This window comes from Podarcis bocagei (genome assembly GCF_964188305.1).
Source record: "Podarcis bocagei genome assembly, chromosome: 4".
Taxonomy (NCBI): Eukaryota; Metazoa; Chordata; class Lepidosauria; order Squamata; family Lacertidae; genus Podarcis; species Podarcis bocagei.
The window spans coordinates 8353908-8378803 of record NC_138128.1 but is presented as its reverse complement, the minus strand read 5'-3'; the positions used below and the strand labels follow the sequence as shown (position 1 = coordinate 8378803).

Sequence of the window (24896 nt, the reverse complement as noted above, 5' to 3'; positions counted from 1 at the left end):
TTTGACTTGCCAGGTGGTGGGCAGATCACATGCAAATACCTTTACATTCTGTGGTGCAAAGAGGGAAGAAGGCAGCTTGCAGCTTCCTACACCTGCTCCCTCCTTGGGCCTCTCACCTGGCCTTCCTCGTCCATCTATGCTTTAATAAGCAAGACTTGTGTGCTCCAGGCAGCTGGCGAAGGTTAGGGAGGGCTGGAACAGGTCCAGGGAGGGAAGGTATGCAAGGAGCTGCCTTTGTATCCTCTTGCACATTTGAATATTTAAGGAAGTAGATAGGATCTCCAAGTTGCCATCTGCTAACCCTATTCCCAAGAAAATTCCCAGAAGGGAGATTATTATCCCAAGGTTAATTTAGACAAGTTGTCAACAGTCTCAGAGGAAACCCTCCCTGTTCACCTTGCCAAGCGATTTTCACATATTCATCACCTTCAAATATGTTCGCGTTTTAGATTACACATGGCCCAAGGCGCAGCTGAAAAAAGCCCCAATCTCGGCTGGGTAAATTGTGCAAATCAGGAAAGTTAGCATGGCACTACCTAATTTACATGTCTTATTGCAAATAAAAGATTTGTTTATTTATTAGATTAGGGTCTCACTCTTGGTGGGGAGGAGAGGGGGGCAGCAACTGAGTCTGATATTTCCTGCCAATAAACGGATTTTGAGGGGCAGAGACTGATGTGTCCAGAGGAGGCAGGGGGTGCAAGTGAGTTGCCTCTGATCCTGGAGTTAGTATGTAGCTATAAATACTAGCAGCCATTGATCCCTCAGCCAAGCCCCACCCTCTCCCCACCAGCTCGGAACATGTGCAGACTGCCCATTGGAGTCAGCTCACACAACCTGGGCACATCTCTTTTTGCAAACATGAGTCATTTGCAGGACCCTCAAGAGTCTGGAGCACACAACTGGACTGAGCTGGATATCTGTTAATTTTACTTGTCAGAAAGCAGCCACGCTTGTTGTTAAATGGGGGCCTGGGGGTGGCTAATTTGGGGCTGCAGCTGCCTGTGTGCGTCACCTCCTAGGGGGGGAAAGGAGGAGGGGTGGGGATAGGCAGATACTCCCAGCTTCAGGCTCCAACCATTACAATTAGCTCAGAGTTGCCTGTGAAGCTCAGATTGAATCAGAGCCCAAGCTATGACTGAAGGACACACAGCAATTCACCACTGATGGAGGCAGAAGTAGGTGACCAGCAGATTCAGAGGAGGAGAAGGCTGCTCTGCATTAAATTCTTGCAGGATTCTAAGCAGGTGCAGCTTGTGGCAAAACTAAGGGAGAAGAACATCTAACTATTATGAGTGAGAAATAGAGTAAGGTAAAGGTAAAGGACCCCTGGACGGTTGAGTCCAGTCAAAGGCGTATATGGCGTGCGGCGCTCATCTCGCTTCAGGCTGAGGGAGCCGGCTTTGGCCACAGACAGCTTTCCAGGTCATGTGGCCAGCATGACTAAACTGCTTCTGGCACATTGGAACACCGTGATGGAAGCCAGAGTTCATGGAAACACTGTTTACCTTCCTGCCACAGCAGTACCTATTTAATATACTTGCACTGGTATGCTTTTGAACTGCTAGGTTGGCAGGAGCTGAGACAGAGCAACGGGAGCTCACCCCGTCACACAGATTTGAATTGCTGACCTTCTGATCGGCAAGCCCAAGAGGCTCAGTTATTTAGACCACAGAGCCACCCATGTCCCTGAGGAACAGGAATGCTGGCCACCTTGGCTCTCTGGTAGTATTAATTAGATCAGGATTTCCAAAACATGGATTTCCAGCTGTTTTTGCACTACAACTCCCATCCTCTCCAACCACTGGTCCTGGGAGCTGGAGATAATGGGCGTTGTAGTCCAATAGCAGCTGGAGACCCAAGTTCAGGAATCCCTGAACTAGATGCATGTGGTAGAAGATGTCCATCAGTGGCCACTAGTCACAACACCACCAGGATCAGAGGCACATGACTCTGGACACCAGGGTGGTAGAGAGCGCTATTGTCTTCATCTCTTGCTTGTGGTCTTTCCAGGAGGCATTTGGATGGCCACAGTGGGAAACTGAATATTGGACTAGATGAGCTTTGGGTCTCATCCAGCAGGGCTCTTCCACTGTCAATGACAAAGGCACAGCACAAGACCAGAGAGCATGAGTTCCAAGGAAGGAGAGGAGACAGGATAGCTATCTTCAAATATCTCAAGGGCTGTAGCATGGAAGATGGAGCAAGCTTGTGTTCTCCTGCTCTGGAGGGTAGGACCAGAACCAATGGCTTCAAGTTACAAGAAAGGAGATTCCGACTCAACATCAGGAAGAACTTTCTGACAGTAAGAGCTGTTCGACAGTGATGGTGGGCTCTCCTTCCTTGGAGATTTTAAAGCAGAGGTTGGATGGCCATCTGTCATGGATGCTTTAGTAGAGACTCCTGCATTGCAGGGAACTGGACTACATGACCCTTGGGGTCCCTTCTGTGATTCTAAGAATAAATCACAGCAAAGCCCAGGGTCTAACTAACTTTGAGCATCCCAGTTCGTTTCACCATGCCTCTCTGTAAGCTGGCCAGCTCAAATCCAATTGAAGTGATATGGGTCTGAGTTGGCATCACTCCTCATAGGCCCATTGGCATACCAACATGACCTGGGCCTGACATCAATGCCCTTGGCTTGACGCGACCCAGGAAAAGTGGTACATTAGCGAAAATGTTCTCTGCGAGCTATTCCTGACCTGTGGCTTTTTACTGGAGATTGCAAGGACCGTTTCACCTTAGAAGATGCTTCCTTGACTCAGCAGCAGCAGCCTTGACTCGTCAGCAGCCTTGATTCTTCCTCCATCACTATCCTGCAACCCCTCCTTGGTTTCAGGGTGCATTGGATGACACCGAGGTTCATGACATGGCTGTTTCTTTCATCTTCAGAGGGAGATATTGGCCTTATGGCAAAGGGGTAATTATGCCCATGCTGGCGGCCTCCCAAAAGGACGAGCAAATTCAGGGAGAAGAGCTTCCCCAGGGGTGGTTCTGTGGTCAACCCTCCTCTAGAAAACACGAGCTCTTTCAAAGGCAGGACAGTGGAGCTGAGTTGCTCTGGCAGCAATCTTATCTGTCACTGTTTATCCTACCCCACGCCTGTCTCTCCCTGGCTGTCAGAAAGTGAACAGCTCAGCCCCCAAGGCAGGCCAGGCGCTTGGGTGACAGTCATGTCATGTGACAGTCCTTTTGTTCCCAAAGTCGGGACTTTGCGGGCAGGAAGACGACCGCTCTGTTGTTTGGGATGATTACTCTGCTTTGCCAGGCCCTCGAAGGGCAGAGCTCTCAGGATGAATGAAGAGGGGCAGCGGGTGAGAGGGAGCTAATTGTTCCCTCTCGCCGCCTCTTTCCCCCTGGTTCCCGGATCCTTTGGGTGACTCAGCTCCTGGCCTTGCATTCGGCTGAGCTCCTACAAGGACAGAGCCGGCCTCCGCTGCTGGCACAGGAGGTGGCATCAAGGGGGCAGCTGGGATGGCACAGCAGCTGTCGCACCTAGGGCCGGCACAGCTTGTCGAACGTCGGCCCTGAGGCACCCCTCCCTGTAGCGCCACCAACCCACTTTTAAAACCTTTGCTCCCTGAGATAGGCTAGCAGAAATGTCCCTACGCATGCATGGAGAAATTGCTTTGAAAATGATCTGGAAAACAGCGGACTGAATTGAGGGTTCTGAGTGGACGGAGGCGGGGTTTTGGTGCACAGTCAGCAGCATTGCCTGGTGCCAAAATGTGGCGTTATGTATTTCTCTCCAAAGCAGACAGACATTTTGATTGTGCTGTGTCCATGGCTCCTGGGGTTTGGCCAACAGAGAAGCAGGAAAATCTCCCGTCCGCAGTGTACAAATTGGCATTTAGGTTGGGCGGAGAAGGACTTGCACAAGCAAGCTTACACTGGCCTTTCTCCACTCTCCCTACCCCCTACCCCCTTGTGATTACCTGCTCATCATAATCCTATGTACCAGGGGTGGGGACTGGATCCAGCCAGTGGGCGAGATCCTGCCCTTTCCCCAGCAAAGCCATTTTGACCTGAGGTCACTATGGCTTCAGGGGACTCATTTTTTCTTTGGTGAACAGCAAGCTGGGCCACAAAGGAAGAGCCAAGTCCAGTCAAGTTGGGCTTGGAGTTAGTGCTGACCAGCTGACAGATGCCAAGTTCAAGCTCTGCTTTCTGCTGGGATTGGCTGGCTACGGAGTACAGTCATACCTCGGGTTACAGACGCTTCAGGTTGTGCTTTTTCAGGTTACGGACTGCCGAAACCCGGAAGTACCGGAATGGGTTACTTCTGGGTTTCGGTGGTCGTCCATGCGCAGAAGCACTGAATCGCAACCTGCGCGTGGGCAGATGCGCCACTGCGGGTTGCAAATGCTGTGGGTTGCAAACGTGCATCCTGCACGCATCACGTTCGCAACCCAAGCGTCCACTGTACTCCAACTCAGCCCATCCCAGTGGGCATGAAGTGAGTGCCAATCAACTGACAGTTGATGATGGCAGGCCTCCCTTACAAGGCATAATCAGGAGTGCACTTTAAGGCTGCAGATTGTGCATTGGAAGTCTTATCTCTGCCTGGCCTTCCCCTGACCACAGAACTGTTTAATTGGAAGGGACCCTGAGGGTTATCTGGCCCAACCCACTGCAATGCAAGGATCACAGCTCTGACGGATGGCTATCCATCCTCTGCTTAGAAAACAAAGGGGAGTCCACAACCTTCCGAGGGAGTCCATTCCACTGTTGAACAGCTCTTACTGTCAGAAAGTTAAGTTGGAATCTCCTTTCTTGTAATTGGAAGCCATTGGTTCCGGAGCAGGAGAAAACCATCTTGCTCCATCCTCCATGCGACAGCCCTTGAGATATTTGAAGGTGGCTATCATATCTCTTCCCAGTCTCTTCTTTCCCAGGCTAAACATACCCAACTCCCTCAACCGTTCCTCATCAGGCTTGGTTTCCAGACCCTTGATTGTCTTGGTCACCCTCCTCTGCACAGTACAGGATAGGTTGCAAGTCCTACTTGCAACTCCCATGGGCTTCTGGTTGACCACTGTCAGAACAAGATGCTGCACAAGACGGGCCATTGGCCTGATCCAGCAGGCTCTCTTTATGAGTGTTCCCTGCCTTGCAGCCTCAGGGTAGAAAGGCACATCATTTCTGTGTCCGTACAGCAGATAAATCCCCAATCTGACACCACACCCCTCGCTGCCTACTTTCCCCTCTCTCCCAGATGGTTCCTACCTGCAGCAAACCTGGCCTCCTGCTCTCCTTCGCTGAGGTCCGAATAGGAGTTGAACGTGCTTTCCAGAGCCACCGGCGAGTCCATGGGCTTGCACCAGCCCTTCCACTCGATGAGGTGGGCCACCCTGCCTTGAGCCATGGCCGTGGGCTTGGTCACATGATCCTTCACCACCTGTGAAATACCTGCAATGGAGCAAGCAGGGTTAGAGGGGATGCCCCGGAGCTGCTGAGGTGATCCGTGGTTCCGCTTTGCGGTGAAACTCTCCATTCTGCAAATGGAGATGCTGGCACACACCGTGACACACACTCCTTGGGTGGAAGCCAGACCCCGTGACTGAAGAGGCACCTGATAAGGAACGGCTGAAAGGGCATCCTTATAAAAAGAGCCAACTAGATGTCACGCTCCGTCACATGTTAAATCATCCCAGCTATCCCCTCCTGCCCAAAACATGCAGCAATGGCCTTCAGCAGGAAACCCACATTGGGGTGGGTGGGTGGTTGTGAAAGAGAGACTTTCTGCTGTCCATCAGGCAATGGCTTTTTCCACTTGCCTTGCCCCGCCCTCCAGCCCTTGGAGCCTTTCCCAATCCACGACTTTAGGAACAGCAGAAGCAGCTGGGAAGAGTTCAGGGATTGTTATTATTTCTAAATACAGTGGTACCTCTGGTTGCAAACGGGATCTGTTCCAGAGGCCCGTTCGCAACCTGAAAAGAACGCAACCCACGTCTGTGCACACACGGGTCGCAATTAGCTGCTTCTGCGCATGCACATGATGTCATTTTGCGTGTCTGTGGATGCGCAAGCTGCGAAACCCAGAAGTAACCCTTTCCAGTACTTCCGGGTCACCGTGGGACGCAACCTGAAAACGTGCAACCTGAAGCAAACATAACATGAGGTATGACTGCAATTTTATGTTGTGTGTCTTTGCTTTTCAATATAATGCAATCATCCACATCAGCCTTCACCAGTCTGGTGCTCTGCAGATGATAGAATCACGGATTGTAGAGTTGAAAGGGACTCCAAGGTTCATCTGCTCTGGCCCCCTGCAATGCAGGAAAACGAAGCTGTCCCTTACCAGGATCAAACCTGCAACCTTGGTGTTATCAACACCACACTCTAACCAGCTGAGCTATCCACCTGGATAAAATTAAGAAGACACCAACTCCCAGCAGCGTGCTGGCTGGGCTTGATGGGAGTTGTGCATAGGAACTTGCGGAGAGCCAGGGGCCCATGTAGTCCAGCATCCTGTTCTAACAGTGACCAAGCAGATCCCTGTGGGAATCCTTCATGAAGGGTCTTAGCCTGCGGTTTCTAGCTGCTGGTATTCAGAGGCACGCTGCCTCTGACGGCGGACTATTTTGTAGACCCAAACACCTGGAGGGCAAAAGCTGGTCCAGGCCATGCACTCTGAAGGGGAACAGCTCAGCCTCCCTCCCTGATCACTTCATTCTGCTGCGCATGTAACCCAAGCCTCTCTCAGAGCTGCACAATTCAGCCTGAGAAGGATTACAGCTCCCTTGCTTAGCAAACCCAAGCCATGAAAATCTGACTTTGAGCTACGCTTTGGAATTTATAGCCTGTGCGCATCCCTTCTGAAAGTGTTTGCCACTTGGGATGTCACACATTCAGTTCCAGTGACAGCTATCATGTAATAGGTGACAGACGAGCTACAGTTGGCGTATCACCTCCCTGGCTTGCCTTCTCCGTTGCCGGATAATTATCTTGGGCGTATTTAAGAGGCAGTGATCTGCAATAACTGATTATAGCAGCTTCGCACATCCATTGAGACGTAATGATCGGCGGGATAATGTAACATGAGAACTCCACTCATTGACAATTCACCGGCTCTTTGTCACGCAACTTGCCCTTGGTTGATTGACGTAGAAAACAGAGAAATCAAGCTATGCAGAGCTGAAACTCTCAGCAACATTTGTAAGGGGCCCCATAACATTCAGAACTAACTTGGGTGCCCGTATTTGACTGGGAACTCGCCTGTCCTTTTCAGTTCTGAGAGTGGTACAGCCAGCGTGGTATAATGGTTATAGTGCCAGACTAGGACTCTGGGAGAACAGGGTTCAAATCCACACTTAGCCAAGGAGGCCAGTCACCACCTCTCAGCCTAACCAACCTTACAGGGTTGTTGTGAGAATAAAAAAGCAGTGATCAAGAGTGTGTCCAACAGTCAAGAACAGCGCAGTCTTTAGCATACGCGCCACAAGGGTGCAAAGTTCCATACAGCGCCCCCAAATTTAGTTTAGCCCCCAAATTAACTTTTATTATGATGTAAGAGTTAATTTTGCATGCACAGCGCCGTTGAGAATGACAAGTGTCATCGTTGAGTCAAGCACAGCTGGTGCAGCGCGTCTTTGGCAAATGAGCGCACAAAGCCGAAAGCCCTTTAGTGAAACAGCAGGTATACATTTCGGTAATACCTAGGTATATATGTATTTTGTTTTTCTAGCTTGATCAAAATTATTTATTATTTCATAACAGGTAGATAGTTCAGAGCTTAGGTGGCTTCAGTGGCAGGCACGTGGTGCCCCCCAGAATTTGGCACCCGGGTGCCCCGCACCCCTTGCACCCCCGGGTAAAGACAGCTATGGTAAAGAAGGCAGTTTCTGCACATGCTGTAGAGGGAAGTGAGGGGCAGGTGGGGCTTGTCAATCTGGGAAGGTAGCCCATCTAGGAGAAGGAAAACTTTGACCCTAAACCTCCACTGCCTTGTGGGATATCTTCAGGAGAAGCAAATTTGAATCACACAAATTTGAAGTGGAGTCCCTAAGACAGTTGGGTGGCGCCTTGTACGCCTCCTTCCAGCAACTCCTGTAGCCAAGCTGGTGCCAAACGTCTTGCTCTGCTTTTCTTTGGGCCAAATAAGTGAGGCTGAGAGGGGAGTCTTGTCACCTGGGCAGCCCAGGACCCTCATACACACTGCTCAAGCTTGTGGCCTGGGGAGATCAATGCACTGCTGCTAATGCAGCGGCTTGACTTCGCTTTAGGAGGCGCACTCCATTGTCTCTTGAGACACACAGTTGTGAACATCAATGCCACCTTGAGCTCCTTGGAGGGAAGTTGGGTTGTAAATTCAGAGATTCTCAAACTGACCCATAGACCACTGGTGGTCCTCAGGTGTTTCAAGGGGTCTGTAGAACAGCTGATAAGATTGATAAATGACCCTGGATTTGGGGGTTTTTCTTTTCTGACAATGAAGATTCTGATTATTTTGCCCAAATACACCACTAAGGTCCTGGGCATAGGGCCTGTGGTATTCATAATAGGATACTGGTGGAGTGTACTGATTTTTTCATTAAACTCTACTAGTTAGAGGCATATCTCCGAAACTCAAGGCCCACAGTTTTCATAAAGCAGCACTGGTTTTGAGGTTGCTGTCACCATTGAAGAGAAGATGTTTATTAAGCGGTCTGCACAGCCCCTAGGAAAGCGCTTTGAGAAATGCTGGCCTAATGTGTTTGGAATGATTTGATTTGGTGTTTTTCAGACTGTGTTCTATGAAATCCTAGGTTTTCTCGGAAGCCTATCAAGAGCCCAGAAGCTCAATAATGGTGGGCAAGATGCCCAAAAGGCCATTACAGATGTTCCACTGCAATGTCCGCCCATGGGAGAGTATGGGTGCATTGTAGGAGGCCTCTCAAATGGGGGGGGGGGGCAAACAAGTAGGCCTAACACCTCTGTTTATCCTCCAGTATTAACTAGTTATTCAGTATTAACTGAAATTAGACCATGTTCCAGAATGCTAAAAAGAAGAAGAAGGTACAGGGACTCTGGAGTCTTGGCAGATGAATCCATCCATGGCAAACCAATCTATGCAGAAAGGGTTTCCTGGGGGGTCAGAAGATGGGTGGTACAATTTTAAGAAAATTTGCATTCTTAGTAAAAACAATGACAATATCATTAAAGTGCCAATGTGCCTCTGGGCTGTCTTCAAGGCAGGAAAATAACTGCCGGGGGAAATCACGCAGCCAAAAGCAGACTCCGGAAAAATGAAGGGAGCTAGGAAAGCAGCCATTTTGAATGTGTTGCCGCAAAAACAAGGAAAAATCTCCTGCGGCAACCTTAAGGGTAACAAATTGATGGTGGCCCATGTGTTTGTGGCCTTGCTTGACATAGGACCATTGACAAGTAGGTTATTGCAAAACAAAAGAGGAAATGCATTACCAAATAAAATAGAATGTAGATTTGTATAGGTTCGTGACATTGATTTAAACAGAAATGCAACGCATCTCACCATCGTGGGGAAGAAGGTGACCATGTGAGCTGTTTGCATGCTCAGTAAGTCTCGCTCCTTAGCATTCTTTCTTTTTGCCCGTCAAATTGAGGACTGTGGCATATAAGGTAAGATATATGATCATCCAATAGCCAAGGGAGACAAACAGAGAACTCCTCCTGCCTTGAGGAAGTACCTGCGATGAGAGCAGGGTGGGAGGAGTGGGAGAATCTCACTCCTTATCTCATGGGTCTCCTGACGTGTGTCTGTCTGCAGAGGCCTTCCATGGCACACACAGAGTCCCACCCCCCCTGCCGAAACTTGGCTTGAAATAAACTTTCTTTAGCCCATTGAAGTCTCTTTTCAAGACAAATTGTGGCACAGAGTCATTTCAAGGAGGGGTGTACAGCCAAGGAGTTGCAACTACAATGTACATTTCACCATGGAGGCCTGCAATTATATTGGCAACATTCCCCGCAATCCAGTACAGATTTAATTTTGGATCTAATCTGCATATTGCTATGGTGAGATAAGGGAGCTTTTCATTCTAATTATTGCATAGGGCTTCTGCCCACGTTAACTTCTAAAATAACCCAAGGGAGCCATGCTGGAGGAGACCCCAGCTCACTCCTTCATGCTAATCCTCCTCTCATTTCAGCTTGGGCTGCTGTGGGGAGGCAGATCAAAAGCAGGCAACGTATTTTATTACAGTGGCACCGTGCTTCTCAAACCCCTTGGGTCCCAAATGCCGAAAACCCAGAAGTAAGTGTTCTGGTTTTCGAACATTTTTTTGGAAGCTGACCATCCGATGTGACTGTCGGCTATTGTTTCTGGGGTGCCTGCACCAATCAGAAGCTGCCCCTTGGTTTTTGAACATTTCGGAAGTCAAATGAGCTTCTGACATGGATTAAGTTCGACGCTTTAGTTTTTGCTATTTATTTTGCATTTTTGTTTTCGAGGCTTTTTCAGTTAATTTGTTTTTGTGAATGTGTGGAACCCAGTTCAGCTACTGGTAGGTTGGTTGGTTGGTTGATTGTGTGACTGCAGAAATAGATAAAAGCTCCTCACCCAAACAATGACTATCACCAGTGCAGGTAAGTAAAAAAATTAATTTTAATTTTTATCATCTACAATACTGTCTTATTTATTTTATACTACAGTACATTGATTATTGCTTTCATTTTATGGATCAATGGTCTTGTTAGAGAGGAAAATTCATGTTAAATTGCTGTTTTAGGAGTTGTTTTTAAAAAGTCTGGAACGGATGAATCCATTTTGCATTACTTTCTATGGGAAAGCACGCCTTGGTTTTGGAACGCTTTGGTTTCGGAACGGACTTCTGGAACAGATTAAGTTTGAGAACCAAGGTACCACTGTATTTGAAAGCCAAAGGGCTGGGACTTTCTTACTCACAAGCCACAAGACAGTCTTAATTCAAGGTTGTACTGGCTTTCCAATTATTGCAACTGAGACTTTGGCAGTGTACACAACATATATTTAAAGCACATCTCCACCCCACCCCCAAGAACCCTGGGAACTCTAATCTGTTAAGGGTGCTGGGAACTGTACACTACAGTTTCCAGGATTCTCTGGGAATGAAATGTCCTTTAAATGTACGGTGTGTATCCACAGTATGTCTCTATTTTCAAGTAGGATTCAATAACATGCCGTCAAATTCAGTTTAGCACAGCTATAGTGGATTGGGACATCTTGTGCTAAAAATCCACACCACCACCCCAAAAAATAGTGTTTTTACAGTAAGAAAAGTGACAGGGAAATACTCTTTAAAGCATAGGGTTGCGCTTGCTTAGTTGTGTAATCTCCCTGTAAGTAAATCAGGATGGGTGCTCAATAAACAAGACACCTGGAAGCAGCACATCAAGTAGGAAAGTTGAGCCAGTAGGATTCAATGAGTTTTACTCTTGCCTTATTGTTGCTTGGATGCTGCTAGTTGCTCTGAGCTTCCACTGGGAAAGAAATACAGAGCGTACAGTGACTGAAATGAGGCCCAGTGTTGTTGTTCCCCCCAGAAATGGAGACACTCGCATCAAACTCCATTCCTAGTCACTTACCATGCAATGAGGACCGGGCAAGGGCCGCAATTTCCTGGATGGTGAGCGCTCGCCGGGACTTGGGTAACATTTCGACAGTGTCTTCAACATTTACCTTCAAGAGAAAAGGACAGTGAGGTCAGAGGTTGCCTCAAAGAGGGCTCAGACAGATGTCTAGTTGTAGGGTATGTGTGTGTGTGACCCTCCCTGTGCGTCTGTGTATAGCGTGGTTCGTTTTTCCATAGAGCTGAAGGAGGACATTCTACGGAATTCAAACTGTTATACAATAAAATGCAATGTGTAAAAAATAAAAGCAGCAATAAAAATATACTTTAATATCATGCAGCATCTAGCTCAGTGCATTGCAATTTGCAGAAAAATCAATGGCAGGCAGAAAAACCATTAAGTGGCCTGGCAAGACCACTAGCAATTTCAGACTGGTCTGCAGAGAGAGGTAGTTTGAGAACCACTGGACTAAGCCTCACCAACAACTCCGGAAATAAAAAATTCTGGTAGCTGGGTGGGCCTTGGGGGTGGAGCCAGAATACTCTGGGGGGGTGGGGTGGCTTAAAAAAAAAAGAGTAAAGGACCCCTGGACGGTTAAGTTTAGTCAAAGGTGACTATGGGGTTGTGGTGCTCATCTTGCTTTCAGGCCGAAGGAGCTGGCGTTTGTCATGTGGCCAGTAGGACTAAACCACATCTGGTGCAACAGAACACCATGATGGAAGCCACAGCGCATGGAAACGCCATTTACCTTCCCGCTACCACGGCACCTATTTATCTACTTGCACTGGTGTGCTTTTTGAATTACTAGGTTGGCAGAAGCTGGGACAGAGCAACAGGAGCTCACCCCGTCACCGGGATTTGAATCGCCAAACCAAGAGGCTCAGTGGTTTAGACCACAGCACCACACGCATCCAGGGTACCAGGAAGTAGGGGTGCAGTCCAGTGCAAAAGTTTCCTGTTTGCCTAAAGTGTACATCTTTGGATTTTTTAAAAAAAGAAATGTTGGTTCAGCAACAGCCCCAAAGAAAAAGTCCCCAAATCAGAACTTGACCTGGTCCTGGTTTTGTTTATTTGGGTCAGCTGCTAATTGTATTTATGAGCCACATTCAATACCAAGTGGACCAACCAATTACAAAAGAAAGATGCTGATTAATCACTTTAGCTGATTGATCAACAGATTAAGGACCGAAACATCGCCCATACTTCCTACAGGGGAGCACCAGAATAGCACAAGGAGAAATAAATAAACATGTTGTGAACCCTTGGCGCCATTGATTAAAAATTGCCTTTGCTAAGCAAAGCAGAGCCTTGATTAATTCACCAATTGAAGCTTTGATTGATTAATCTATTAATTAAACTGCTTAAAGGTCGTAACCCTGTTTAAAATACATAAATCTGAATATATAGTTCTGTGCCCGCTTCACTTCCCTGAGACGATCCACAGTGGCAGGGTTAACAGGGTTTCGTTTCATTTAGATCAGAAGAGCCCTGTGAGACTTAAGCTGTTTTTGTAATATCAATATACAGATGTACAAGCGCAGCTTCCTGGAAGCGAACGGGCTCCTACACTCAACAGATCTCCAGGGAACAGCTGTTGCAGCCCCTCCACAAGGCTGCCCACCTAGTTTCAGCTAACTCCAGCTTAGACCAAGGATAGCCTAAATGCTGCTCTCTGGATGTTCTGAACTACGGGACTGCCTCTCCTGGTATGCCCCGCGAAGGACCTTAAGGTCCACAAATGACAACCCTTTGGAGGTCCCAGGTTGCAAGGTGGTTAGATTGCTCTCAACTAGTGCCAGGGCCTTTACAGTACTGGCCCCGACTTGGTGGAACGCTCTGTAAGCGTTTACACAAGTGAACAGCAGAGAACCTGCACAAGCAATGCTGACACAAAACCCCACATATATTAAGTAAAATAGAAACATCACCACCCAACTCCACCTGACCCATCTCTCCCCCCCCTCCACCTCTTTCCCCCTATTCTTCCTAATGTCTCAACAAATGAAACAGATTTGTAAAAAAAGGGGGGGGTTACATGGAGAAAAAAATACGAGAGAGAGACATTGCACATACCTTTGTAAATCAAGAAAACCTTTTCTAAAAATACATTAAAAAACCTCTCCAAGGACGGAGAGTCCACGTCCACAACTTCCTGAGGGAGACCGTTCCACTGTTCTTTACACTGCTCTTTACTGTTCTTACTCAATTGCACTGCTAACTACTTAGTTTAATAAGTTCAAGTAAACTGATGAACTCGATCCAAAGTTAGCAGCTTCTCAAATTTCAATAGTCATCCAAACCCTTATTGGCCCCCTGCTGCTCCCTTGCCTCTTAGCACCCTCTAGATAATCTCACTACCCACCAGGGGACAGTACCACCCACTCTGGGAACCTCTGCTCCTTCTGAAGGCAATCAGGAAAAAGATTTCGCTAGTGATTAAGGATCTTTGAGTTTCTTCTGTTAATTCCAGGCACACTCACTGAAAGTTTATCATGGATCAGTTTAACAAATATATGTGTTTAGCAGTTTAGCAAAAATATGTGTTATGGTTAGGCAAAGGTAAAGGTAACCTTCCCGCCACAGCGGTACCTATTTATCTACTTGCACTGGTATGCTTTTGAAATGCTAGGTTGGCAGAAGCTGGGATAGAGCAAAGGGAGTTTATCCCATCACAGGGATTCAAACCGCCAGCCTTCCGATCGGCAAGCCCAAGAGGCTTAATGGTTTAGCTGAGTGGAAAAGGTAAATAGACACCAGCACACTTCACATGCAAGAGGGGAGAATGGGGATGCGCTCAGAGCACGGTCAGGAGACTTAACCCACTGCCCATTTAATCCATGGACAAGTGACCCCAGAGAGCAATGTGCACAAATGGAGAGTCTCAATCTGGCTATGTGCAGACTGATTAGTCCCTGTGCATATTCTCTGCTTGAGGGCAATGCATATTGCCTGGGCAATGTTCAAAACATTTTTCATCACATGTGTCAACTTCCCACTAATGATTATCCACCTATTGATCATATATTTCACCGCAGTGTGCAAAATCCCTTTTGACATTGTTGGTTTATGCAACCCAGTTAGAGAAGCCTGGATCTACCCAGGGTTTGGCTCCCTGATCACGATGAGACCCTTTGCGCCTTCTTGATTTCGAAGAGGCTCACATAAGGATCCATTTTCATGAATGATTTGCAACAGCGGGTAAAGAATGCATGAGTTGCAGCAGGCTGCAAATGACACTTGCACACAAGCAAGCCTAGTGGTCACAGCAGCTCCTCCCAGTTGGTCTGGCCCTAATGAAGCCGTTGATAGGACTGAAGGTCCCTGACTTCCCAGTGCTGCCTAAGTCTCCTCCCTGGGTTCCTTCCCCAGCAGCCTAAGGCTCTGTCATCTAGTCTCTCCTTGCTCTGCCCTCTTCATTTCTCTGTGTGTTCTGGGAGACCAGGGGAGAGGGGAGCTGGTCACAGCAGGAGAGGGGGATCCCCTGGATTCTTCAGCAGGCTGCCTCATCTGTGTCAGCTGCCCCCTTTCCTCTCCTGCCTCTGAGTCTGGACTGCCCTCTGCCCAAAAAATTACTCCAGGGACCGATGCAAGAACTGTCCATAACAATCAGTGGCAAAATCCAAGATTTTCATGTAGATGGGAGTCAGCGCCACCAGTGTGTCCATCCCACACTTTCACACCCAACCCCAAAATAGGGGAAGGGGGGATCCTTAACAGTCCATTTAGGACTAAGCATGCTCAGAGGGCACAGAATTCTTCCTGACTGCGAGGGGTGGTGTGAGAGAGAATGGAAAATCAGTGACAAGGGGGAATGGAATGGAGTGGCTGAAGATGTCAAGAGAACAACACTCCACACTGCCACAACTTAATAATATCACTGTACATGTCTCTTTGGAGAGTTGCATAAGTTTAAAAAAAAATAATAATGACAGGTCCCTGACCCCGGGTAGATTACGATTTAAATTTTGACAATGGAGAGGACAACAGAAGGAGGGCCAGGAGAGGAGAGGAGAGGAGAGGAGAGGAGAGGAGAGGAGAGAAGAGAAGAGGAGAGGAGAGGAGAGGGAAGGATAAATTACAGCATGATGTTCACAGAACTGAACTGGGGATGGATCCCTTCCTGCGTATAAGCACCCTGCTGTTTCAAAGCAGCCCAAGAAGATGGAGTGGGTGGCTGCTCAGCTTGATGTGCAGAAAGTGGCAAGGAAAGGAGCCGAGGTGCTCCGTGTTTGTACCTGCCAAGCTGCCAGTCCCTGGGGTGGAGAGGCAGCTGGGTATAATGCACAAGGCACTGTGATGATTTTTATCAGGGACCGCAACGGAAACAAGACACCTACTCTCTCTCTCTGTGTGGCAGAACGATTGAGGATGATGGAAGGGAAAACAGAAAGCACAATAATGGGTAATGCTTCAGTCATTAAAGTATCTTGACACACGGGCCCTGGAAGAAGCGTCTGCAGCGGTGCAGAGAAGGCTTAGCAAAAATGAAGCTAAGCCGTGCATCTCTCTCTTGTGTGGAACGAGATGGTGCCCACCCTGTCTGGGAAGAACAGCTCAGGGGTTGAAACTTGTGGAACCAAGGTTTGGGTCAGCTCAAACCCATAAGACAAGAGTGCCTTAATAATCTGTAGCAAAAGAACAGAATAGGGTGCAAACGCTACAGACAGCTGCCTTCTGCGGCATTAGCTACCCTTCCCAATTTGGTGTCATCCGCAAATTTCATGAGCATCCCCTGAATTCCTTCATCCAAGTTGCTTATAAAGATGAGGAACAACAACGGTGCCAGGGAAGAACCCTGCAGCCACCCCTCTTGTCACTTTCCCCCAGGATTATGAGGAACTGTGAGTGAGCACTCTTTGCATTCGGTCAGTCAATCCACTACAAACCCGCTTAACAGCTACCTCGTCCACTCGACATTTTACCAGCTCTTCCACAAGAATATCATGGGGAGGGGGCTTTGTCAAAAGCCTTACTGAAATAGAGATACACTACGCCTACAGCGTTCCCCTGATCCACCAAGCTTGTAACTCTATCAAGAAAAGAAACGAGATTTATCTGGCATGACTTGTTTTTGAGAAACCCATGCTGGGTTTTAGTAATCACAGCATCCTTTTCTAAGTGCTCACAAACTGACTTACAATTTCTTACTATTCATTTCCTCCCAGTTTTCAACATACAAAATACTTGATGGTTCTCCTCCTCTAACCAACAGCCGTGTGCTTGAACGTAAGAGACAAGCTAGGCATGAGAACTGTGATGCATAAATAAAAAGCTTTCAGGTCTGATTAAACTTTGCAGCCAGAGGGAGAGTTGATCCAGATCAGGAATGCTGGGGAAAGCAACCTAGGAAGTTTCCTTATACCAGGTCAGCAAACCTTTTCAGCAGGGGATCCGGCCCCCGGGCCTGAGTTTGCCTACCCATGCCTTATACCATGAGAGCAGAAGAGCCTGTTGGGTCAGGCCAATGGCCCACCTGGGTCAGCATCCTGTTCTCACAGTGGCCGAGTCATAACTTTGGTCCATCTAGTTCAATATTGTCTACACAGAGTATGCTCCTCCAGCTTTTGCTGGACTGCATCTCCCATCAGCCCCTGCAAGTGTGACCAATGGCCGGGGACAGCGGGAGCTGTAGTTCAGCAGCATCTGGTGGGACTCAGCTACACCGGCCAATAAAAGAACGCTTTATATGCGTTGTTTATGCATTCTAACACTGTGACACCAGATGGCGATGTGGAGTTCTGTTTTGGCTAACCCGATATCTCATACAAAGTTTGCAATGCCTTTAACTGAAACGCTTCTTTGATGTGTCTAGATCCAGTATATACTGACAGGCAGTGGCTCACCAGGATTCCAGACAGGGGACACTCCTAGCCGTACCTGAAGATATTGGGGGTTGAACCAGGGACTGGTTTTCTGCCACTGACCTGCAGCCCTTCCTAAAGGGATTTAAACCCTTTCGTGCTGTGCCATCTTACAAATGAAAATTGTCCCCTCTTCTATTTGGAAAAAAACTCCCATACATGTCTACAAGGAAAACGGTCCCTGCAAGGAGGATTTTCATTTGGAGAACACACACCCAATCTGGATCAAATAAAAATAAAAATGAAGCAGACAGGAGATCTATTCATCCATCTGTACCATCACCATATCTTTAAAAAAGAACCCCTTATCCAGGAAACGGCACAATCTATTATTTACCTAGCTTCTGTGGCATTTTTCGCCTGCCCCGTCACATAAAGATCTCCGGGTAGCTTCTGATAAATAAGTGAAAACTACAAGAACGACATTAACTATTCAAAAAAATTAATTACGAAGTAGGACGCAAAGCCCCAAACGCTACATAAATGATGGCTTTGTGCAGTTGTGAAGCTGGGCCTCGCACACGCATGCACAAGCACACAACGCCTTCTCGTGCACGACAAATGGGGCAAAGTTCGCACGCAGGGCCCATTCCCAGCCCGCAGGGAGGTCAGCAGCAGCACATCATGTAAACGTCTTCAGGATGAGGGGTTGCGCAAGGCAACAGGTGCAGCGCAGGGAGACGGGTGATAAGGTGCGCAGAAGTTGCTACAAGAAACGTTTAATCGGCTGTCCGTCCCCACGACACGTGCCTATATGCGCAGCAGGGGAAAGCAAGGGGGATGCCCTGCACTTTGGACCCTATTCCCATGGCTGCATGTAGGTTTATTTGCAGGCTCCATCCTCCCTTCTCCCCAAGTCCCTCCTGCACGGAAGAAAAGCCTTCCTGGAGCCAGATCCTGGCCTGTCCTTCTGCAAGGGAAGAGTGACCCTCCTAGAGGACTTACCTGCCCCTTCCGGCTTCTCCCTCCTGGCCCGGCATCAGCGCCAGCGGCTCGCAGGCACCGCCAGGGGCTCCTTCCGAAGCGGTTCTGGACTTGTAGCTTGCAACGAGGTGCATTTCCATGGCAACCAGTCACCATGGACTGATTTCTCCCAGGATACAGGCCTGGCTTTGTACTGACGTCAGCGCAGCACGAGACGTAGTATAACGAGCCAGCCAGAGAGAGAGGCCATCGCAGGAGCTCGGGGCTGTGTGGGGAGGAAGGGAGGGGGTCAAGGGGATAGGGGCTTGGGGCTCGTTCTCCACAGGGTGGCAAGCTTGCCTCTGGACAGTTAGGCTGCAAACTGGGGGCGGCCTGTGTATGGCTGAATGCTCTGCTGCTGCACCATAGCACTCTTTTTTTTGAAAATCCTCTCAGACAGAAAGCTAGCATATCAGGATGAAGGCTCACCGACAGGCTAGCTTTCTGTGGGCAAGGAATGTTCATCTACAGAGCAGCGTCCAGTCATGGGTCCAAAGCTCTGGTCCTGGGAGAAACCCCATTTAAGAATCAGGCATCTGTTGCATTTAAGGGGTCTGCCAGGAATTCTTTATTTTTTTATTTCATTTCTATCCCACCTTTTTCTTCCAATGAGCTCAAGGCAGCGTACGTGGTTCTCCCCCCCCCCCATTTCATCCTCACAACAACCCTGTGAGGTAGGTTAGGCGAAGAGATGGTGGTTGGCCCAAGGTCGCCCCAGTAAACTGAGCAGTGGCCGAGTGGGGATTCGAACCCTGCTCTCCCACATCCAATCCAACATTCTAACCCAGAGCTTTCCAAGCTGTGTATCGCAACACGTTAGTGTGCCAGCTGCAGTGTGTAGGTGTGTCATGCAAACACTCCCCACTGGAAAGAGGTTAGTTTAAGCTCTGGTTTGCCAGTAAAACTAAATTGCTGTGTCGCAAAATGGTGCAGGTCTAAAAAATGTGTCACCGACATGAAAAGTTTGGAATGCTCTGCTCTAACCATTATGCCGCACAGGGATGGGGAATCTGTTGTTCTCCATTATGTTGCCGGACTTCTTGCTCCCATCAGCCTCAGCCAGCAAGGACAATTGGGACCAGTTCACCCAGCCATAACTGCTTTGAGGGCTTCTTTTTACAATCATGCAGTATGTATATAAACTTCATGAAATAAATGGTCAGGATTATGGATGTTTTGATGGCAAAAATATATGTGGGGGGGGCATCAAAGGTCCCCCACGCCTGCCTGCCTTACCTCAACTTCTCTGTGTAGCACATTCATCCTGCAGTAGGACCTATCCATATTCACTAGATTCTAGCTCAGTGTTTCTCAAACTGGGTTCTCTGGCTGTTGTTGGACTACAACTTCCATCATCCATGACCACTGGTCCTGCTAGCTAGGGATGATGGGAGTTGTAGTCCAACAGCACAGACCCACCCAAGTTTGAGAAACACTGAGTCCTTTATGTCTACTTGGAGCTGCAACCATGCTTCAAAGTCTCAGGCACTTTCATCGATACCACAATATGTTTAACTGGACGTTTAAGAAATTGAACCAAGGACTTTCTCCCCACAAAGGATTTGCCTTCTGCCGCATTTGTAGGGTGTCTCTGGAAAACCCGAACCCATGCACTCTGCAGTCCGTCAAAGCCAGGCCTGTGAAATGGTGCTCTCGGGCTGAGCTCAGGCCCCCTACTTGGGGTGCCCTGCAGGCAGCAAATGCACACCCAATTTAAAAACAATTTTCCTAAAAAGATTTTTCTACTGCAATCTGGCGTTCACATTCTAAATTATTTTATCCTTTTAGTATCGCCGGCACTCTTTCGCTGGGCGTATACTAAAGAGCAGAGGATCAGATCTGCAAGTAAACAAACAAGCAAATAAATAACTATTTCTATCTGGCCGTTTTGGCTCTTAAGGGAGCGTTCATGGTGACTCACGTCATTAATAAAACACAGTCCAAACAATAACCATAAAAAATTATTACAGCGGAACAAAAATGAAGCAGTAGAGGAAAAATTAACACAATAGAAAGCCTCGCTTTCCCACTCAAGCAACAGATAGCTCCCACCACCACCAAACCCCCCCCCCCCCATCTGCAGCATTGTTAAAGAGGTGTCAAAATACAGGGCCTCAAGGGGGATGGGGACACAGCCCAACCTCCTGCAACAAGAAGTCCCACCAATTTTACAGTTAAATTTCATGCAAAAACTCTCACTGTTGTTCAGAACATTCTGGCAATAATTGCAATATTCTGGCTTTTACACAAAACATTCTGGCAACTGGGCTTGGTTCTCTCCTCCCATACAAATAACAACAACAACAATTTATTATTTATACCCCGCCCATCTGGCTGGGTTTCCCCAGCCACACACACACCACCCTCCGCCCAAATTTGCTGGCAGTTCTAGATACTGGCCTGGTAGGATTTCCAGCAACCTAGGAAAAAAGCAGCAACCTAGGACTCAGCTACATTAGTTTTTAAAAAACCAGCGTTTTGAATGTGTTACAAACATGCAACACCAGATGGCGATGGAGAGCAAAAATAAATTATTTGAGATTTTCAATAGTCCTTTTTTTGTTATTATGATTTATTTCTGACTGATTTATAGGGTCTTTCCCCCTGTGTGTAGATCCACCCCTAGGCTGCTCCTGTGCTATTAAGAGAGCTTTGATATGTAGAAATCATCAGCTGAGGTGACGCTTTTCATTGCTGCAACTAACTTGATCGCCTGAACATTGCTGCTATCCTACTGTTGTTTAAAGGAACAGTTATAGGGACCATACACTTGCTTGGGTATTGGGGGTGTATTTACATGGGCACAGAGACATGTTTCCCATGTGATCTAAGGTTCTACAAGGGGGCAGACACATTTACTTCAGCCTGTGGGTTGCATTTCTTTCTGGGCAATCTTGCAAGTGCCATATGCCAGTGGTGTTGGAGCCAGAGGCTAAAGTTGGCAGTGCAATGAATGTTAATTTTACTTTGGTGAAATTAGTTTCTACACACACACAGGTGGATACACACATATAAAAAATGCTGTGAAAATACTATTTTTTTAAAAAAAAAACTTTGAAAAATACATTGAGTTTGGCATAGCTCACTATTGCCATCTAGTGTCACATATGTGTATTGCACTTCACAACACATTTAAAACGTTTTATTTGCAGCTGTATAGCTGAGTCCACACACAGAGAGATCAATGCATCCTCTGTGCAGATGAGCAAGAGGCATAATCAGTTTGATGACACAGCCAGGCAAAAACAATAGGGATGGTGTGGTGCGGGACTTGTTGAGGGGTGTGGCCTGGGGCGAGGGTGTGTGTGGCTAAGGGCCAGGCAGAAAGCCCCATGGCCCCACTTTCACCAACCAGCACCTGGGCTCGTTTTCTCACCTCCTGAGAACTTAGACGAGGTTTAAGCCACTTCCCATAAAGCAGGGGTCTGCAACCTTTAAGACAAAAAGAGCCACTTGGACCCATTTCCGAAGAAAAAAAAACTGGGAGCTGCAAAACTTGTCATTATAAAAATAACTTTTTTGTCACTTTTTATTATTTCTTTGTTTGACCCCTCAGAATTACTCCTCCTCATAGAAATAAACGTTAAATTAACAAGTTACCTTTTTGTGTGTGTGTGTTCTTCACTCCCCTTCAAAACAGTGACCAGCATACATGCCCCCTTTCAATGCAGTGACCAGCGTACATGCCCCTTACAATGTAGCGGGCGGGCGGGAAGGTGACGTCGGGACTGTGTGTGACTAACGCACGCACTGCCCCCATGCGACGTCACAGCCAGTACAGCGCCCGCCACAGTGGGGAGTGTCGGGGCGCACAATGCGCCTCCTCGCCTCGCTAGTATCCGCCCCGGAGCCGCAGCAAAGGTGTAAAAGAGCCACATGCGGCTCCGGAGCTGCGGGTTGCAGACCCCTGCCATAAAGTCATCCTGACTGCAGACCAACAGCTGGCTTGTCCTTCAGAACAGGTCACTTGCTTTGGGGCTGTTCTGTGGAAAAACGGGTGACATTTGCATGGCGAGAGAGAAAAAGGTGAAAGGAACCCAGTCTTGGGGACGCAGTTGCTCTCTCCAAGCAGGCTGCTCGGATGCTACCCGATTAGCAGCACAGCCTTAGAGCCCATCTCTGCAGCATTTGGTGGGACTTGGCTGCACGGTAGCAGCCACACAGGTCTTGCCATTCTTGCATTATTATTTTTCCTGGTGCCTTCTGGAAAGCACCCCCACCTGCACTCTGAGCAGCACTGCCAGGGAAACAATAACAAAACCGGCTGGCTTATAAAACCTGCCATTTTCAGGCACACGGCATCTGCGCTGTTGTTCGAGGGTGTTGTCATAGTACCCGAGGAGCAAATCCAAGATTGGGGCTCCCTTTCTCTGGGGCCTCCAAGAGACATGGAGCAAAGGGATGGCTCCTTTCTAACAGGATTCTCTGCCCCGCTATGAAGCAGGGCGGAGCCATTCAGAAAGACAAAGCGGGGTCCAACAACGTATAAAGGGTCACAGGGTAGCCACCCCTGTTTTGCAGGATTCAGGAGTACCCTCTCACTGCTGAAACAGCAATCTTAAATCCAACCCTGCGGATATTCATCTGAAACACACACACACCCAATGGACCACCAAACTACCAAAACACAGTGGATAGAGCACAGATCCCTCCTTCAGCTTTGAGCATCTCCAGCAGTGGCAGCTGGTACCCAAGGAGCTGGAAGACAGAGAGAGCCAGCTAATTCTTGCTCTCTCCCCCATCCTCTTCCCTGCTGAGTTCTGCAAGGGAGGAGGAAATGGACAGCCAGGACCACCTGCTGCACTTGGTTGTAAGAAAGCAGGTCGGCAGGGGCTGGTTGCAGACAAAGGGCAGTTGGTGGGGCAGTACCCCAATGGGCAAGCCTCAATTGCGTAGGGCTGCCTCTGAAGACAGTTCAGAAGCTTCAGCCAAGATGGTGCAGAATTGGGCAGCCAAGTTGCTCACTGGGACAAGATGGTTTGAGCATATTACACTGATCCTGACCTGACTGCGCTGGCTGCCAATTAGTTTCTGGGCCAAACTCAAAATGCTGGATTTGACCTGGAAAGCCTTAAATGGCTCAGGACTGCAATACCGCAAGGACCGCCTCTCCCCATATAAACTGTCCTGGACTCTGCATTCATCATCCGAGGCCCTTCTTCGTGTGCCTCCTACACGAGAGGTCTGGAGCGCGGTAACAGGAGAACGGGGCCTTCTCTGTAGTGGCTCCCCGTTTGTGGAATGCTCTCCCCAGCAAGGTTCACCTGGTGCCTTCATGATACATTTTTAGGCGCCAGGCCAAAAAGTTCCTATTCAACCAGGTCTTTGGCTGATTAATATTCTACAGCCTTTAAATTGTGTCTGTGGGAAGGGAGAGGTTATTGTTCTGTTGTTTTGATTTAATTATTTACTTGTGTTTTATCTTGCATTTTATTCTGTTCTTATGATGAAGGAATCACCACCTGTTGGAGTAGGCAAATAATCTGACCCAATGTGAAGCAGCTACCTGTGTTTCTATTAAAGGTAAAGGTAGCCCTGACCATTAGGTCCGGTCGTGGCCGACTCTGGGGTTGCGGCGCTCATCTCGCTTTATTGGCCAAGGGAGCTGGCATACAGCTTCCGGGTTATGTGGCCAGCATGACTAAGCCACTTCTGGAGAACCAGAGCAGCGCACAGAAACATCGTTTACCTTCCCGCCGGAGCGGTGCCTATTTACCTACTTGCACTTGATGTGCTTTCGAACTGCTAGGTTGGCAGGAGCAGGGACCGAGCAACGGGAGCTCACCCCATCGTGGGGATTCGAACCGCCAACCTTCTGATCGGCAAGTCCTAGGCTCTGTGGTTTAACCCACAGTGCCACCCGCTGTGAGTATTTACAGGTTTCCATGCTCCGTGCTGTGAAAAGCTTTGCCAGTGCCTGCAGACCAAGCTGCTGTTAATAGGCGTAGGAGCAGGCGAGTCAGGGGTTTGCTTTGGTCAGTTGACAACCCTTGGTGCTTCCTGGCTCCCTTGTGAGCAAGTCATTGGAAAAGTCATAATTCTGGCCAGGCCAAATCAGAGACCTACTGTTTTCGACTTATTAGCCATTTAGTTAGAATGCTAGGAGCAGGGACCACCCGGGGCGAGGTAATTGAATTAATCCCAGCATTTGAAAGAAGGCCCCCCCCCCTGGAGTGTGTAAAAAACCCTGAAGCTGCTAAAGTCAGACAGGGACAGCTCACAGGAAGTAGGAAATGCAGGATGAGAGATGAGATTCCTTAATGGCCTGATCTTTAACAGCTGACTGCATTGGGCAGGGTGGGTGACTTTTCTTCCTGACAGATGCTCTGCACCTTTAAGCAACTGCCCTATCAAGGTCAAACAAAACCAGCAACAGAAAGGAAAGTAAAATTTAAGAATTCAACAGGTATACCTTTGCCCATCAATGCATCTCATGTCCTGGTCAGGCTGCACCAGTTGAATTTCCGTCATAATTTGCTTCTGGTAAAAATGCAGAAGCTAGGCAGGTGAGTGGGGGGTGGGGAGAGGTAGAAACCTCATCCTACTGGAATCATCGACTTCTCA

At 48.2% G+C, this 24896-nt stretch overlaps 1 protein-coding gene across 3 annotated transcripts in view; it reads right to left on the bottom strand.

Moving 5' to 3' along the window:
- FAM131A (family with sequence similarity 131 member A) overlaps positions 1-24896 on the bottom strand; it is a gene marked incomplete at its 5' end in the record, with an annotated part of 55693 nt that overhangs the window by 10605 nt on the left and 20192 nt on the right. For 2 of the 3 annotated variants that reach the window (XM_081190532.1, XM_081190531.1), the window contains 2 exons: positions 5227-5409; positions 11524-11617. In XM_081190532.1, the coding sequence (XP_081046658.1) occupies positions 5227-5409; positions 11524-11617 (277 nt within the window). Of the gene's footprint in view, positions 1-5226; positions 5410-11523; positions 11618-18314; positions 18438-24896 lie in introns of those variants that run through there. The other variant, XM_081190533.1, reaches the window with a different exon arrangement.